The 17,588-nt window shown below is 45.0% G+C and overlaps 1 protein-coding gene across 1 annotated transcript in view; it reads right to left on the bottom strand.

The window, feature by feature from the left end:
* Positions 1–719: 719 nt before the first annotated feature.
* COL20A1 (collagen type XX alpha 1 chain) overlaps positions 720–17,588 on the bottom strand; it is a gene marked incomplete at its 5' end in the record, with an annotated part of 48,779 nt that continues 31,910 nt past the window's right edge. Inside the window, 17 exons of the mRNA XM_082326294.1 lie at positions 720–901; positions 1,403–1,558; positions 2,343–2,420; positions 3,745–3,933; positions 4,516–4,582; positions 5,900–5,935; positions 6,603–6,674; positions 8,166–8,219; positions 8,560–8,613; positions 8,839–8,892; positions 9,362–9,457; positions 10,435–10,488; positions 12,663–12,749; positions 13,377–13,454; positions 15,489–15,647; positions 16,416–16,525; positions 16,902–17,044. Of these exons, the coding sequence (XP_082182420.1) occupies positions 888–901; positions 1,403–1,558; positions 2,343–2,420; positions 3,745–3,933; positions 4,516–4,582; positions 5,900–5,935; positions 6,603–6,674; positions 8,166–8,219; positions 8,560–8,613; positions 8,839–8,892; positions 9,362–9,457; positions 10,435–10,488; positions 12,663–12,749; positions 13,377–13,454; positions 15,489–15,647; positions 16,416–16,525; positions 16,902–17,044 (1,501 nt within the window). The 3' untranslated portion in view covers positions 720–887. The remainder of the gene's footprint in view (positions 902–1,402; positions 1,559–2,342; positions 2,421–3,744; positions 3,934–4,515; positions 4,583–5,899; positions 5,936–6,602; positions 6,675–8,165; positions 8,220–8,559; positions 8,614–8,838; positions 8,893–9,361; positions 9,458–10,434; positions 10,489–12,662; positions 12,750–13,376; positions 13,455–15,488; positions 15,648–16,415; positions 16,526–16,901; positions 17,045–17,588) is intronic.

Genomic DNA, 17,588 nt, shown 5'->3' with positions numbered 1-17,588 from the left:
CACTTTTATCAGTATCTGTACAGTTTGTTGTGGGTACATATTAGACTATGGCTCATGCAAGGAGAGGGGTAACATGACAATTACCTCCATGTCATATAGATAAAATTCAGACTCGAAGCTATTCAATATTCTACCTTATAAAAGGAATAGCTACTCAGACTGCAGGAGGCAGAGATGGAAAAGGCCACTAGGTTAATCTCCAGCTCCTCTTGGTACATGGCTGTGCCCTGTCTGATCTAAGGCTTTGCTTGACAGTTACCAAGCCCCAGAGAATGAGGCTAAATGGTGGGGTTTGTCACATCATGGGAAGGTTATGGCGCTGTCTGCGGTGCTCGTGTACATAACACCCCTGCAAGGAAGCCATCAGCACTTTGCCAAAAGCAGAAACGGTCAAAATGTCACTAGACTTTGTTACCTTCTCAACCAACAGAAAATGCAGTTTTGCTCCGGTGGATTTGCATCTTTGGGCATGAGGTGCTGTTTTTCTCTGTGCTGGGGACCCAGAAGAACAAGTGACAAAAATAAACCACAAGCAGACTAATGGGCAAAAATTAGCTGTTATTTCTGAGCATTTCAATACATTATTTCTTTTTCTTACAAGTCTGTCCCCCTGCACTGCTGACTGCGTCTTTCTCTTGCTGTGGGACGCGCACTGCGAGTTTGAACACTGCCGCTGTCCAGTGCTGAACAGGCAGAGACTCATCCGAGCACGGGCCGCTTTGGTGGCTTTCGTGTTTGATTGACTTGTCCATAGGGAAACGATGGGACGTTAAAAAAAACACAAACAACACATTTGGTGTTCAGGTTGCTGCTTCTCTTGGAGTGCGTGAAGCTTTCACCCAGAGATTTCCAGGGCAAGGCATCTTCAGCTGCCTCCACACCAGCCGTCAGGGGATGAAATCTGTGTGTGGAAAGGAGATGAGGCCACTGAGCAAATGAATAAATCAGTATCAAGTACTGAGAAGGAATGGTGCAGAGTTCATTCTTTTCCCTGGTAAATGATTTGTTCGGTGCCGGTGATTTTCTTCATTTCCCAGGACTTTGTGCAATTGAGCCTCTGTGAAATGTATGTGTAGGAACTGAGATATTGTTCCTCTCTATCCACCACGGAAACATGGCCAGGGACATTAAGAACTGAAGATACCCCCACGATCACTCCACCTGCTTGACTACTCCTGCAGTTATGTGTTAGTCTATGAAGGATGGCTGAGGAGCAGTCAGTTGAACTGGCTTTTATCCATATGAATTGCATGTGAATCATCCTGATTGCTTTGCAAAGGAGGCTCTTGCAGGACTGACAGTGCCTGAGGGATGAACAGAGGTCTCCGCCCAGCTTAAGAGAAGTAACCAGAGAGACCAGTTCTAAAATCATAACTTTTGCACTGAGATAGTCAGGACTTACCTCTTCTACCCGCCCTGTAACATCCAGAGATATCACAGCCCCCTGGATATCCAGACTGCCCAGGCTGCCCTCTGACACCGGGAAAACCTTGAGGACCAGCATTTCCAGGGTAACCCTTTGGACCTGGTTTCCCCAGCACAACTTCTCCTGGTGGGCCTGAAGAAGGAGAAGCACTGTAAGCTGTAGCCCATCTACTTTAGCTGCTTCAGTGTAATACCTCTTCTGTATTATCTCCATCCTACATGGTGGTTAATTTTCTGAGTATTGTTTCCTCATTTTGGTGGAAAAATAGGACCTGCCAGTTGGAAAACCTCTTCTGAATCCCAGTAACTAGAGGGCTTATTCTTGACCTTAAGGGTGCCCAGCTTGGCTAAAAATGGAGCCTGGCAGTGAGAATCCAAAGTCCACCTATGTGCCAATGCAGAAAATCAGCTTAACCATGCCAGAGTCATTGGTTTTTGTTTGTCTTTACACCTCAACTATAAAAATTAAAATTCTCTTGATAGTGCTCGGTTTGTTACATCAGTGGCAAACCTCCCACTCATTCCAAGTAACAGGGATCAGGATGGAGGAGTACACCAAATCCTAACAGATTACTCAAAACCCCCTTGTGTTTCACGAGCTGAATTTTCAGAGTTTCTATCCCCTGAGCATCTGATCTTGCATGCAAAAAGGCAGCAAAACTAAAACTCCTTGGATGTATCTCAGCTCCTTAAAATACATAATTACCTGGGAATGGGTACCAGAAGGAGGAGGCTGCCTGGAGCAATCTCTTACATCTTATTAGAGAGGAACCATCCAGGATGCTGCCAACAGTGCTGCAGTGGGAAGGTCAATCTGCCCCGCCAGGTCCTAAGTCTGAATGACGCTTTGAATCTGGCAGTTGGTGAGCTCTGGATGGCCCCACTGGGTCAATACAAAGAGGTTGTATTCACTCTACCTGTTCTGCCTCTGGGTCCTTGGATCCCTTCCTCACTGGCTCCAAGCATCCCTTTTTCTCCCTTGGGCCCTGGGGCACCTAATCACAAGTAAGAGATAAGTGTCACTTCACTGCATTTTGAATTTCAACCTGAATTAATGCTCCCACCAGGCTCTTATTAGATGTTGAAGTGGAGTCACTGCCCCTGGCAACACAGAGAAATATCCGTTTCCTTTAACTCTGTCTTGGCACCTACGCTCTTTTCCAGAGTGGCCAGTTGACCATGACAAACAAGGTTCCCACCAGCATTGATTTGCAGCCTGATATGGGTGAAAATGGAGATTTTTCACAGAGAAGTTCAAAGTGCTGGTGTTAGTGCACTGGCCCGAGTGTGAGGTCCACTCCCATGCTCTTCACATGGATCAGACAAATGACAAAGCTTAACCGTCTCTTTGACAAGCTGCTGGTAAGCCAGGCTTGCTGTTTTCACATGAAATTGCTCGTGAAACCAGTACATCTCAGTGAAACAGGCGCATTTTGACAAAATTCCATTTTTCATATTTTTAAGATGAAAATATTTTGATCAGCCGTGTCCTTAAGATTGTTTTTCAGTGAGATCTGTCTTCTCCCATCTCCTCGCTCGACAGGCTGGAAACATCTGCAGGTTGTTACTTTCCTTTTCTCTCAAGTGACATTTTGATAAGCTCTGCAGATACCAGCTACGACTGAACAGTGCCAGAGCAAGGAGTTAAACAGCAAGTCTCTAGTTACTTAGAGGTGTTAGGACACTGCTGAAGCCAATGTTTTTCATTTTATTTTGACAGATAATTACTTCAGCCACTGACAAACGTTGTCTGCAAATCCAAGCAAAACATATTCCCACCATTCACTCACTCATGTGCAATAACTGACGCCACTTTCTGAGATTACATTAATCTATTTCTTTAGTCATGTGTGAGGTTTTTGTTGTTGGAACCACTGCTCCAGAAACCTACTTCCACTTTCAGTATTACTTCAGTTGCCTCACGCCTTCCTTCAGTGTTTTCCAAGACTTGTCATATCTGCCCAGAGGCGATCCGTTCCACCACCACATGTTCATCCAAATGGCTGTTTCTTTTGCCTTTCTGTAGCAAAACCCCCCTGCCCCCTAAAATCAAACTGTCCATCCTCCAAAATCTGCAAACTGACCTTCCTCTCAAAAGCAGAGCTTGCAAAAAGAGTGGGCTGCATCTGTCTTCTCCCTACTCTTTGAGCTATCTAACTTGGGTTACTCTTCCAAGAAGAGAGAAGGCCCAAAGGAAAATAGTAATCAGATGAGTAATATTGTGGGTTATCTTTACACTACTGCTTGAGGCACTAAAATTCTTAGTTAAAGTATCAAATATACAGCAAAAAAAATGCTTACGAATGCTTCTGTTCTTACCTCTTTCTCCAGGATACCCATCTTTGCCTGGCTGTCCAGGGATGCCCTTTTCTCCTCTTTCTCCGTTGCTCCCAGGGGGACCTGGCGGACCTGGTGGTCCTGGTTCTCCTGGTTTTAACTTTTCTTCCCAAACAGGAACTGGCTTCCTTGCATGTTCATGAATGAATGAGTCAAATTTCAACACATGAGCTAAGAAAGGAAGACAGAAAATGAATGTTTCCTTGGCTGGGAAATTCAGAAAAGAGAAAAAAACAGAGGATGTTGTCTAAAAAGGTACTTAAAACTATCAGTTAGTGCTAAAAGGCTGTCAGTCCAAACTGAGAAAACCAGAAGCTGAAGAGGAAAATGGGCAGCTGAGTCATGACTTTGCTGCCTGACCTTGGACAAACCTCTGCTTCTCTTCATGCATCACAGCACAGGAGCTTTACCAAAAATGCCTTGTCTCAAGAGAAATCAGCACATATCACCGAAAGAATAATTGCTTTCAAATTAGTTTCAAGCTTTTCCATTTGAGAAATAAAGGAGTCTTTGCAAAGTGCCAAAGGGTTTTCCAAAGAAATATTTCACAGGTCTCGGTGCTAATGCCGCCCAATAAAACCAATGTAGCACTGAGAACCTGTGATGGGACGTTTGCTGTGCGTGGTGCTCAGCATGGCACAGGACGGAGGAGCTCCCTGGATCACCACAGCTTCATGCTGTCTCCCCTCTGATTTTGTTCACCGCTGCTGGAGAGGCGTGAATGCACTCGGGAGCTGGGCTGGTTGTACTCACTCTGAATCATCCGCTCACAAGCCTGGCTAACGAGCTGGTAGATTGTGGCCAAGGACTGTGGTTCCCCCTAAAGTGAAACATTTTTTTTTATTTGGAGGAAAAGGAACAATTAATATCTTTTAAAAAGGATCAATATCATAATGCATGATAGCTTTCCTCCCATTTTTTTTGTCAGCTTGAGTTTCAGAGATATTAATTACTGTGAAATGCAACTTTATTTATTTATCACAAAGCTCTGAAGCCGTAAAATTGAAATTGGGGAACATCAATAATTGCTTTTCTCCTGCACATCAAAAAGCCCGGACCGAATCTCATTAATTACCGAAGCTACCAAAAAAGGGAGAGTAAATTTCACTCTCAAATTTTGTCAAAAAAGATGCTAAGTCTATAACTCGATGTTCTGTGATATGTAAAACATTTAATATGATCAGATATTACAACGTCCTATCTTTGTCTAAATCTTTTATGAATATTGATTCTTACTGTATTCTGAATAAGTCATATCTGAGGGGTTCTTTAGAAAGTTTTAGTAAAGTGGGGAAAAGTGATAAAAATGCAAAAAGCTGCTTAAAAATGAACACTGACTCTATCTGTGAAAATTCGTAAGCAACACACTGCGTACTTCCAAAAACACTTGTAAAATACACGTCTCTGGCTGGATCACTGTGCAGATTACCCAGACTTAAATAAAAGCTTGGCGCAACACCCAAGGGAGGGAAAAAAGAAAGTTCCACTGCAAAAAAGTGTATAGAAAAGGAAAAGCTAGTGGGAATGGAAGGAGAATGGCATTAAAAATTTTAATACTGAAGCATTAACTTGAGAAAAAAGCCGCCCATCAAAAGCAGCTCACTCCTGTCTGAAGCCTAATTCACATAAGTCAGTCTTGGCAATGAGACTCAGACTTCTAGAAAGCCACAGGGTTTCTTTTTAACCGAAAGTAAGGATGAGAAAAACTTCCTCTCATAATAAAATAACCTTCAAAGGCAGCGTAGATCTCCTGACATCAAATGCTCTGTGCTGGGCCATGCCAGAGGATTATTACAAATGAGTCCCCTCTTATGCAATACATTAAAAAAGAGCAACTCAGTAAAGTCAAGTGGTTTTGGTTTTTCCTTCTCCGCAAAGAATGGATTTTCAGTTGGCATTTCTTCTTCATTACTACAGTTGATGGTAGGGAGCTCCTGACTGCTGCAGGATTATTTATATCCCACCAGCATAGCCAGGGCAGGTGAGTGGAAAGGCAACAAGATATAGGTACATGAAATTATTCAACACTAGGAAGGTTTATACGTGTAAGCACAGCTTGCAAAGCACGTTACCACATCCACTCTTTTGAGTGTAGGATACAGTCACAGTGTTGCTGCCTAGCACCACAAAAACTCACTTTCTCTCCTCTTTCTCCTTTTGGACCCGGCAGCCCCTACAAGGAAAGAAAAGAAAAAATAGAAGTCTAGGGAAAGGAAGAGCAGAAGAAAACAAAAAAATCAATGGGAATGTGGAACATGGAGCACAAAGTTTCTTTCCCACACTCTTGTCGTTTCCTTGACCTCACGACAGTGACTAGAAGAGCTTCAAGTTCATAGGAATATTTTAGTTTCTTTTTCAAAAAGAAAAATAAAGCAGCAGCTAGAGCAGTGGCATAAAGCACCATCAACAGGGATGGAGAAATTCCTCAGACACAATCTTAGAACAGATTTCCCAAAATAGCAGGTGTTTTTTAATATCTGAGAAGAAGAAATAACTGACATTTAGACCTGCAGTTGCCCCTGCAAGCCCAATGCTGGCTACTCCAGCTTGGGACTGACTCTCTTGCTTTATTCTAGAATCTTACACGAGAAATTTGTTTGGATGTTGGATTTTGTGTAGCTTGTGAATCTACAGAGAGCAAAGGGAGGTGGGATTTGTTAAATGCTTTATCAACAGTTAAGTAGCCTGGGCTTTGCATATCCAGACATCTCCTTAAGAAGGATGAGTGTGAATTAAAACTATTCTTTAGACTCCGAGGGAGAGCTGCTGTGGGAACAGCTTGTTTCCACTCAGTTATTTCATGTCTTGGCCTTCTTTGAGACCCAAAAGCAGAAACTTACTGTTGGCCCAACGTCACCCGGAGGTCCCTTCTCTCCACTGCTGCCTCGGGAGCCTGTCACTCCTTGGAAACCCTGCAGACATTAATTACAAGACACATATAAAAGTCCACTTACTTCCTAACTTTCTTCTTTTTCTATTCAAGGCTGACATCTCCCTACATCTCCAGGGGCACCAGCAGTTTGAGTTTAGAGGACTCTAGCAAGGGCATTGTAGCCTTAAGGTTTATGTCAGTACCTCGTCCAGCCACAAGTTCAATGTTAAGAGTATATCATGTATGAGTCATGTTCACATCATTTCCTATTACTGTCTCAATTACGGTCAAGCCAGCAAAGCTGAGTGTTGCCAACAAACTGCAATGTGTTTTTTACCCTAGAGGCTTTAGATCCTTCATTATATATTCACATTTAGACATAGCCTAGAGCATAACCCTTTTCTTCAGCCTCCTAATACCATGCTGTTGTTTTCTTTTTCCTTTAAGACCTGTGTTTGCCTCTAATACTTTACAACAGTAACAGCAGCTTAGAGATTGGGAAGTGCCTTCTTTGGTCATCTCCTCTTCATGAAGTTTCTGTGCCCTTTGGAGCCATAAAGGGAAGAAAAAAAATAAGCCAAGAACAACCAGTAGAAATACTTTCTTTTATAATTTTCCAGCTGTTACCTTTAAGCTCAATAGAGATTAGCAACTATTCTGATCAGTGAAAATGAAAGAAGTCTTCAAGGCAGCACCAGAACAGCTTTCAGAGCCTGCTCTGAAGGCTACAGGGCTTTCCTCATATTTAGAAAGCTGAGGTTCAACCCTGCCGGCTCCACATCTTCCCAGGATGAGCAAGTTAAAGTTATGAGCTGAATTCAACCTTAGCTCCCATAAATGCCTGACTTCACCACAACTACTGTGGGGTCTAATGCAAAGACAGCAGTGAGCAACCTCACTCTTAAACCATTCAGGACTGCCAAATTCCTTATAGTTCAGCAGTGAGAATCAGTAACTACCAGGTCCACCACCCATCATCTAAGACCAAATTTGGTTTCATTTCCCATGTAAAGTGAAGTGTACCTGTTTCACAGAACTTGGAAGGGCTGTGGTGCCTTCAAATTAGCAGATGGATGTAAATCAACAGATCTTAAGGTTCTGCTATCCTGGGCACAACAGAGTGTGAATACACCTATCTACATAAGGCCCTGGCAGCAGATATGGGAAATGGTGTAGGGGGAAACCTTTCACACTTGTCTGCATCCTCCAGCTCCTGCTGATTTCAGTCTAACAAGCCCATATACCTCAAACTCAACCAACAGTTGAAAAACAGTAGCACCACAAAGCAAAAATAGCAAAACAAGCATCTCCTTGCTGGGTCAAAGCTTCTCCAGAACTTGCCAGAAGCAGCCAAGGTTTTTGCTTCTTACACTGACGGTGGCAGGCAAAGTGGACATGTGCCATATATTCCCCGTGATACCCTGAGAAGGGGTTTTGCCCTGACACCTCTGGGTGACAGCTTGTCAGCAGAAACCACAAGCCCTTGCTGAGGAAGAGATTTCAATAAGCATCACTCATAGTGAGTACTCACCCTTGGTCCAGGAGGTCCTGGAGGCCCAGCTGTGCCTTCTAGTCCCCTCACCCCCTGCAAAGCCAAATCCAGACATTTTTTAACGAGAGGATTCAAAGAGACCTAGTAAGCAATGAGGTGGTTTTTCTATGTGCTGCTTTTAATAGGAGCTTGCTAGGAATGGGTAAAAAATTCATCTGCCAAGCAGGTAAGAAAGGTGGCACCTGGTCAAATCTGGCCAAACCTGAGATGACCCCATTTTTTTTTTCCCCCCAATCCCTCTGGCTTTGTGAAAAGACCATTCACTTATGCACTGAGTGCACTAGGAAAGCTGGATGTTTCGGGTCTCTGCTGGTACGCTCACAGCAGAATCATAGATACCCATGCATGAAAACTCAGAGATGAGGTATTTTACCTTTGCACCTTGAAGACCATCCTTGCCTGGAGCTCCCTGCACACCAGGAATGCCCTGTAAATCAGAATTGCTGGGTAAACTTGGCATCTAATTATCATTGCCCTAATTCATCTTGTAACAGGGGACAGAAGAAAAAGACGGAAGGAGAGAGTTATTCATTAAACAGAGCAATCACTGTTATCCCACCTTTAATTTCATTCTATCTAGCTTCCAGATCGTAGTTACTGGGAAAAATGGCAAATCTTTGAGACAATTAGAAGGAATGGCGTCTACCGCTACCTGCATGCCAGGACTTCCAGTGTCTCCTTTCTCCCCTTTAATTCCTGGTGGCCCCTTGGATTAAAACAGAAGCACATAGTTAGGCACGCTGCAGCATCCTTTAAGGCAAACAGCATCCTGCTGCTCCACATCCACGCCCCAGGCTGTGGTGCTACAGGGTACTTTACAGCCACAGCACGTGCATGGGGATTCTGCCATCTCAGACTTGCACGCAGCAGCCTCCACCTCTGTTCCTTGCCAAGCAATGATGATCATTGCAAAGAAAAATGCCTGAATACTCCACTGGGCTGTTTAAAGGCACATTAGGGAGAGTCTGGACAAAAGCAGTCTTTTGCCAGAATGACTAAATGCAGGGCCTCTTCAGCATGAAAAAAATTATCATCATCTCTCTAGTGCAGCTGTCCAGCTGTTAGTAAGGATGATGTAAATACATAGATCACATTTTGGGGGCTTTATTGAGACACCCATGTTCTAACTGAAAAGAGCAAGTGACAAAAATAAGGCAGCGGAAGAGATCACATACCACAGGACCCTGAACCGTAATTCCTTGGGAACCTGGAGAGCCTTGTTGGCCACTAGGACCCTCTGGCCCTACTTGTCCAGGTGGGCCTGGTTCACCCTAAAGCCAAAGACATGAAATCAAACATAAGGAAAGAAAGCAATTAGTGCCTGCTCTCCACATGTGCTGCACTGCACAACCTGGGTCAGCATGAACTGTCTACAGGATTCAAGATGAAGTCAGGACCGTGAGGGGGTCTCTAGTAACCTCAGCTGCCTTTGCCTTTTAGGTCCAAGGTTTTGGTGCATCTTCCATGGGAGAAGACAGCAAAGCTGCAGATGGTGCTTTGCAAAGCACAATTCACCTTCCCAAGCAGCGGGTCATTCCTGTTATTCAAGGTGGCCAGAGAACAAAGGGAAATGTTCCTTAACCCATTGCCAAGATCTGCATCCATTCTCAGTCCTTCCTCAAAATCTTTCGCCTATAACCATGTTGCTTTCCCAATGTTATCCCAAAAAAGGGGCAACCAATGGGCTGGTCTGGCTCTGCCTTGTGTTGATCAGTGGACACTTGCACCAGGGCTTGCTCTAGTCCCCAGGGTTTGGGGATTCAGACCCAGCCGTTCCTTATGCTCATCTCAGGGCTGCTCCTGAAGGCTTTGTGTGGTTCTTGCTCTGCTTTGCTCCTCACGCTGCTCTGCCCCAGAGCAGTACCAATCTGTCTGATTTGGAGGCTTGGCAGCCAGAACAAGCACAGCACAAAGACTGACCATTTTCCAGCAAGGCTGCTTTCAGAGAACATTGCTGACCACATACATTGCATTAACTCAACGCAATCAGGCTCATCATCTCAATTTCCAAAGCCCAACTGAGCATTTAATTAATAATAAGAGAACCCATCCTCAATGAGTCAGTCCTTAAGGCTGTGTCTGGGCACTGCATGGTGCAGTGAGACAGTCCCCAGTCTAAGGAGTCCAGCTCAGACCAGGAATGCACACATCCAGCTGCACTAACTGAGGAGCCTGCATTCCTGTGTCATGCCTCCAACACAGCCTGAAGCAAACATAGCCAGTGGTAGTGCTGAGTATCAGGACTCACCTTGGGTCCTGGCTCCCCCTGCTCCCCTTGCGGTCCTCTCCTCCCAGGGCTGCCCTGCCAGTAGGACACAAAGCTGCTGTTACGAATATCATAATCCTTATTGCAGTGTAACCGAGAAGTTGATGCACTCTGCTGTGCACAGTGAAAGATGTTTCCTGCTCCAGAGAGCTTGCAGCAGATGGAGACAAGAAGAAAATGAATCAAGTCACCCAGCAAATGTGGAAAAGGGGAGAAGAGAGGACAGCACAGCCCCTCCGTGGCAGGCGGTGGGTACGCTGCACTCATCACCAGCGAGGAGAGATGAACTTCCAACCGTTCAACCTCCTCCCGCCAACTCCCCCAGCAAATCCATGCTGAGACAATAAATGGAGAAGAGTTCACATATGAATGTGGGAACACACTTGAGAAGAAAAAGAAGAGGTGCTCATGTCTACAATCCTTTGGGACTATGTTGTTTTTAATAATATCATCCTGAGAGGACAGACACATGCTGAGATCAGGGACAGCAACCAGCTCTAGGGAGACCTGGTTTAGCTCTGCATCTGCGTAACTGCTGGACAGAGAGCAGAAACCAATCTTCTGGCATGAACCACCAGCATGTGAACTTTTGACATCTTGATCTGAAAGTTTCTATTCTTGACTCCAAAAAACCAATGGATTTGGATTAAGAAGTACAGGCAGGGAGCTTTGGGAAAGGTGCTTTCAGAAGTTCCCAGAAGCTCATTTCAGAAGTCAGCTGGACCTGGTCAAAAACACTCATTAAGGACAGTGATAAATACAAGGTGGGACATAGTCTTGCTCACTGGAGTTTTAAAAATAGCAACGAGTGCTCTTGTAACTGCAGCAAATTACCAAGGGTTTAAGGGTGTGAGGATAAGGTTATGTGTCAAAACTGTATTTTCTCTAATGCTTAAAAGTCTTGCTCTTTAAAGAGTTGTACTGTGGAGATGTTTAAACCACAGGGCAATGCAAGCTGGTAATTATGCACTTAGGATATTGAAGCAAACTGTGATAGTGGAGTGTGCTGTGTAATTAAACTTCCACCGCAATGAGCACGTAATTACTCTGCAATGAGGCGCTGTTCCTTGCAAAGCGTGGAACTGAATTCACAGTTAAACCATAGTAATGCAAGGGGTGATCTGAAACCTTTTCACATGAGCAAGGACGCCAATGGTTTTTTAATGGTTATTTTCCAAGAGAAAAGCACCCAGAGTGGGGTGCTCTGGACAGGCTGTCAGGTTTCAGCTGCCTTGTGCAAATAAAATGTTTTTCCTCAAACTTCCAAAATGCAAACTTTTTGATAGCTGCTTCCTAGTTTTTAACTGGAATATTTCCTTCTACAATTTAAGCCCATGGTGACTCTTCTGCATCCATGATGGGTAGGGCAAAATATTGCATTTTCCCTTTATCCCTTTATGTTACATACTTAATGACTGTTTCGCTTCGCCCCCATTTTTTTCAAGGTTTTCTTGCAGGTCATGTTAACTGTAAAGAGAGAGAGCTTTGGGGATAGACAGAATCGCAGTCTCCCCTTTCTCCTCAAACTGCCCACCCACACAGACACGTATAAGGCTGCCACTTAACACAGAAATCAGATAGGAAGGTTTTGTGGTGGTTCTTTTTCATTTACAAAGAATTTCAGAGCCTCTGGTGCATGAAATCTCTGCAGGCACCGAGGGTGACCCGTCCTCCTCTCCTAAGAGGATGAATGTGGCACCAGGAACTGCTCAGCCTGTTCCCAGCTGGAGCTGTTGCACTGCCAGCTCCCCGTCTCCCCATTTCAGCAGCATCTGAAACCTCAAGGACACCTCTCAGCCTTGCGCTGGCACGAAGAGGACATCAAAGCTCCCTGAGATAGGACAGGAGGAAATGGCCTCAAGCTGCGCCAGGGCAGGGTTAGGTTGGATATTAGGAAAAATTTCTTCACCGAAAGGGCTGCCAGGCCCTGGCCCAGGCTGCCCAGGGCAGGGGCTGAGTCCCCATCCCTGGAGGTATTTAAAAGATGTGTAGATATGACGCTTAGGGACATGGCTTAATGGTGGGCTTGGCAGTGTTAAGTTAACGGTCGGACTCGATGATCTTAAGGGTCTTTTCCAACCTAAATGATTTTATAATTTTAAAACCTCGTGGAGCCCCAGGAGCGTTATCCTCGTGCCCGAAAAAACATGAAGCAACACCAGCGCATGCAATATACTGCTTTCAAGGATCTCATGGAAGGGTGAACTTACAGGGGGCCCTGGAGGTCCTGGCAAGCCCGGGCGGCCAGAAGTACAAGAGCAGGCAGGAGCTAAGGTAGGGCAGGTCTCCTCGTCCCTCTGAAATGAAAGCAACGCAAAGTGGCATGAGCAGCTGCGTAGCAAGAGCGGGATGGATTGGCATGGTAACATTTTCAGTGTTTCAAAATTCAGCTGGCGAAAAGCAGAAATTTTCTCTACTCCACTGAGAGATTTTTGTGAACAACCGAGTGTTTTATTTTTCTGTCAAATAACAAGTTTAGACAAAAAAAACCCATGAACTAGTCCTGCCTGAAATTTGCATAACGCATACCGGAAGATAATTTTCTCCTTGCTAAGTATTTATACACCCCGCAAAGCAGCTCTCTGTGTTGAGAAAACTTGAAAGGAAGAGCAGGGGGATGTTGTGACTCAGGGCTGAGGTGGCAGCAAAGCCATAGGACTGTCAGGGCTGCTGTCACAAGTGAGTTCATGACAGGAGGGATATACACGGCACCGGGATTTGGAGTTTTCTTTCGTTTTGAAGCAAACACAGTTTTGTTCACTTCACCAAGAAACACACAGGTGTTATTCCCAAGAGAAGAGAGGAAAAAAAAATGCTTTCCCTCTTGAGTCTATCAAAGTCACTTGTGGTGTCACCTCAGTGCCATGGACTTGTTCATCATCCCCAGCTTCATGTCAATTAGCAGAGGGTCCCTCTTGTCTTACCAGTGCAGGGAGATCACAGCATCTGTCTTCCTCTGCCCCTACGCTGCTGCACACGATCTGCAAAGACTGCAGCTGGAACTGTGGAAAAGAGAGTTTGACAAGAAAGTAGCATTGGCACACACCATTCATCACCAAATCTCATGACATTCAAGAGCTAAAAATAATATTTGGTGATGATTTAACAGGACTCCTCCATATGGTCCCAACTATAATTGTGCCCAAAAAAGCCATGACATGAAAAGCACCCCTGGCCACTGAGTGTTTTACAAGCCCTCAGGTCTCCGTGTCTTGCTGAGCAAGTCAACAAGCAGCTTCACACCAGCAAAAGCCAAGTGTCCAATTTACTCACAATCTTGCAACAGCGGGCAGGTTCTCAAGTAATTGGGCTTCAGCATCACCAAAATGTGAAGGCAAACTTTGCTTTGCTCCCCTTAGGGGCACGGAGGTAAGAGTAAATGTGGCAGCAGCATTTCCCAGGACAGACGTGATCCCCTCCCAAGAAACCCCAATCTGTCTCTCATCACATCCTTCACAACTGACACATCTTCCCAATCTGATTAACAGAGGAGCACACGCTGCACAAAGCCAAACCAAAATAACGAGGCAGAGACTTTTTTTCTTTCCTTGACACCATTTCTCATCTTTTTTTTTTCTTTCACTCCATGCATTTAACAACGAGCAAGCTGTACAAACCAGGGAGTGTGACATGCAGCACACAGATATAGATGAGCCTCGTAGATCAAGCGGCATTTAAAGGTATCTTAAATTAAATAAGGTTCCATGATAACCAGTAATGAGACACTCTGTCTTCTCAAGGGCAGAGGAGCCGTGGAAGACATGAAGCTTTGCTGGGCTTGAAAGGCAATGGGAGTAGGGGCAGCACGAAACTGTTCATTATTTAGCTGGATCTGTCTAGCTAAGCTGCTAGCAGGGAGAATTTGGGAGGGACAAGGAAAGCACAGATTCCTGCCTTGTTGGCCACAGGCTTGTAATCAAATTGCCACAGAATTGATTTAAGAAATAAGTAAATACTGTTTGACTACCACTGTCCCCTGGTTTGTTACACAGCTGACCCCATATCTTACAGGCAATTCCAATGTCCACTTTTTCCCTGGTATATCCCAGACCTCTGCTTCTCTCTTTGCAGCTGGGGAGGCATATGGGACAAACTGGTTTTACTGTGCTGCTTTGAGGCAAGGGAAGTTGTAAATCAACTGATGCACTGTTTTCCCCTGGACTCCTAGAACTAAAAGCAGAGCCAAGGAGTAAAAGCTTCACACAAGTCGTGAATGATTTTCTACAGTCCCACTAGCACATTGTGAGTGATGAACTTGCCCCTTATTCTGCACATATTTAACATTCCAGTTTTGTGGAGTAAGTATGGCAACAGACTGCCAGGCATGGCATGCGTGGGTGTTTTTGCCCTTAGGGCCGCGCACCGGGCTGTCACAGGGCATGACACCGAGTCCACGCCTTCCCTTATTCTTTCCTGTTGTAGGGAGCGGGCTCTCTGCAGTGCTGTGCGATGCAGTAAGGACATACCCGCAGGCTGGCACCGAGTGTTTGTGTTGATTTTTTTTTCAAGTAACAGCTGACAAAGAGCCTCTATACTGAAGATTGTTTTCCTATCATTTGCATGCAGATAGGCAAGCCCAAACACGCTGGAGACCGAGGCGCATCCAGCCCTGTTGCCTTCAGTCACCAGCATTTCCCGGTATCGCTAGGGGGGGGCTGATGTGCACAACCTTCCCTTGCTGAAGCAATTCCCAAAGCCTCCTGTCTGCTTCAGCATCTTAGCACAGGATCTGTGCTTTTCCAGTCCCCAGATGATGCAGCCAGCTGAAAGCACCTCCGGGACACGCTCACGCTGCTGCCTCTGATCACAGACCTCAAACAGAGGTAGGAGGCGAGGGGGAGAAACGCCACGCTAGGAAAGCTCATTAAAATCGCAGAGATCAGCGGGATCAGGACACAGTCATGCGTCACAGCAGCGTTTGGAGGCATTCAGAGCGAGAATGATGCGAGATGGCACTCCTCTCCATCTGCCCACCCCAGCCAGCTCCAAATTTAAGCCTCCCCACTCTCCAACAGCACGCACCGCTGGGGACTCACCGATGCGGACCCGCTCCTGGGTCCTCTGGTCCTTGTCACTTTTCCCAGCATGATGAAGCCAGCAGTGGAGATGCTGCCAACGGTGTTGATAGGTTTCTCTGCTATTTTCTTACAGTCCAGATAGAGTTTGATCTTGAAGTGGCTCACGGCCACGTGCACCTGGGCAGCAGGTGGAAAGAGGTGGGTTGGAGCTCCGTGACGAGATGGGGGAGTCTTTTAAAGACAGTAATGCCTTCTGCCCAATTCCCAGATTACTGCTGTTACTAGTGGTGTTTTTCTAATGACCAAATGGACCAAGGGAGCTCAGGAATAAGTTTCAGTATATGCTGTGTCTGCTATGCAACACTGCACTTTTCCGTGATGTTCCCTCACCTCTCCTTGGGAGAAGCCTTTCTGGAGTTGTAGTATTAAATAATTCAGTTTTCAGAACTAGCTGAATAATGAAATTGCCTACAGATACTGATAGAAAGTGCCCATTGCTCATTTGGGTAGACCTTTGCTCTGAGGACATAGATAGCCAAAAAAAAAACCCCTGTTATAAGTGATAGGGTGGCTTTCTCACAAGGGTAGGTTTTTTTTTTTTTCATTCCTTCCAGCACTAAGTGGTCACCAAAATCCCAAATTAAAAAAAGTTTGATTTTTCAATTTTTCCTGATTATTAAGACCTAAAAAATCCTCAGCTTTGGAGTTTCTGGCTGGGAAGAAAAGAAATCAATATGTGGAAATCGTATTTTGAACATGGGATGAACCTTAATTCTTCACAATCATAAACTTCAGCATGTCAAATAGGTTCACCAGTTCCCTAGCAATCTGGATGCAAAGCATTTGTATAAGCATTCCTCACTTTGAACAATACACATTGATGGCATAACACACTCAGACTGGAGTGAGCTCGTGAAATACATTTCTCCCTCTCTTGATAAGGACCTTATGAAAGCTCCCATAGAATATCTTCTTCACTTCCTGCTGGTCAAAGGAGACTTCCTGTAAATCAGCCTTGTAGTCGTGATTGAAATAGGTCAAGGATTTCTTACTGGCTACAGGGAAAATAGGACAAGTAACAGCTTAGAATTAAAAGAGAAATTGATTTCACCCACATACTGAACAACAGTAAATAAATAGGCTTAAACATGGTGAAAGACTTCATATGTTATAATCAAAATATTTCTAAACAATGCAAAAGAAAAATAATACATACAAATAAAGAATATGTTACAAGTAGACTAAAAATGAAAATATATCTTTTAATTGCACCAGGCAGTATTTAAAATGCAATGTCGGCAGCAACAACAAAGCTTCCCAAAAACTGCTGCTGTATAGAGAAAAATATTAAAACTTTCCAAGTGAATACCATTCTGCTTGCAGAAATATATGCAAATACCTGAATTTAATGTATTCAACAAGAAACCTTACGGTCAAGGTTGACACCAAGGAGAGGCTGAAAGTCCTCGTCTGTTATTTGCCACACAGCGAAAGGCTCCTTGGGGGTCTCAGGCAGGAGGCGCAGGAGGATGCTGATGGTGTGCTCGGGTGGGATTGCAAAGAGGTGGACATCGCTGGAACGAGACAAGCCGAGCAAGCATCAGTAGCTTCAAGCAGCGAGAGCCAGCAGGCAACATCCTACAGACATCGTGTTTCTTGGGCAGGGTGGCCTGGAAAAGCTTCACCCCGGGAGCTGAACATGATATGCCAGGAAAGCCTGGTCCCTATATTTTGTTCATCCCTCTCAGGCTGTTGAAGCCTGTGCTGAGTGATGAGCCCTTGAGGGCTTTCCCCTCGTGCTGTTGGGGAGACCCAGGTGGAGCAGTTGCGGTCAGTCCATCCATGCCAGAGCTGCCTCAGGGAGTGCTCAGAGGGCTGGAGCACCTCTCCTGTGAAGAAAGGCTGAGAGAATTGGGGTTGTTCAGCCTGGAGAAGAGAAGGCTCCGGGAAGACCTTATTGCAGCTTTTCAGTACTTAAAGGGGGCTTATAAGAAAGATGGGGACAAGGTTTTTAGGAAGGCTTGTTGTGATAGGACAAGGGGTAATGGTTTTAAACTGAAAGAAGGTAGATTTAGACTAGGCTTAAAGAAGAAATTTTTTGCTATGAGGGTAGTGAAA

This window comes from Platalea leucorodia (genome assembly GCF_965183815.1).
Source record: "Platalea leucorodia genome assembly, chromosome: 13".
NCBI classification, from domain to species: domain Eukaryota; kingdom Metazoa; phylum Chordata; class Aves; order Pelecaniformes; family Threskiornithidae; genus Platalea; species Platalea leucorodia.
This window is presented reverse-complemented; position numbering and strand designations above follow the sequence as displayed.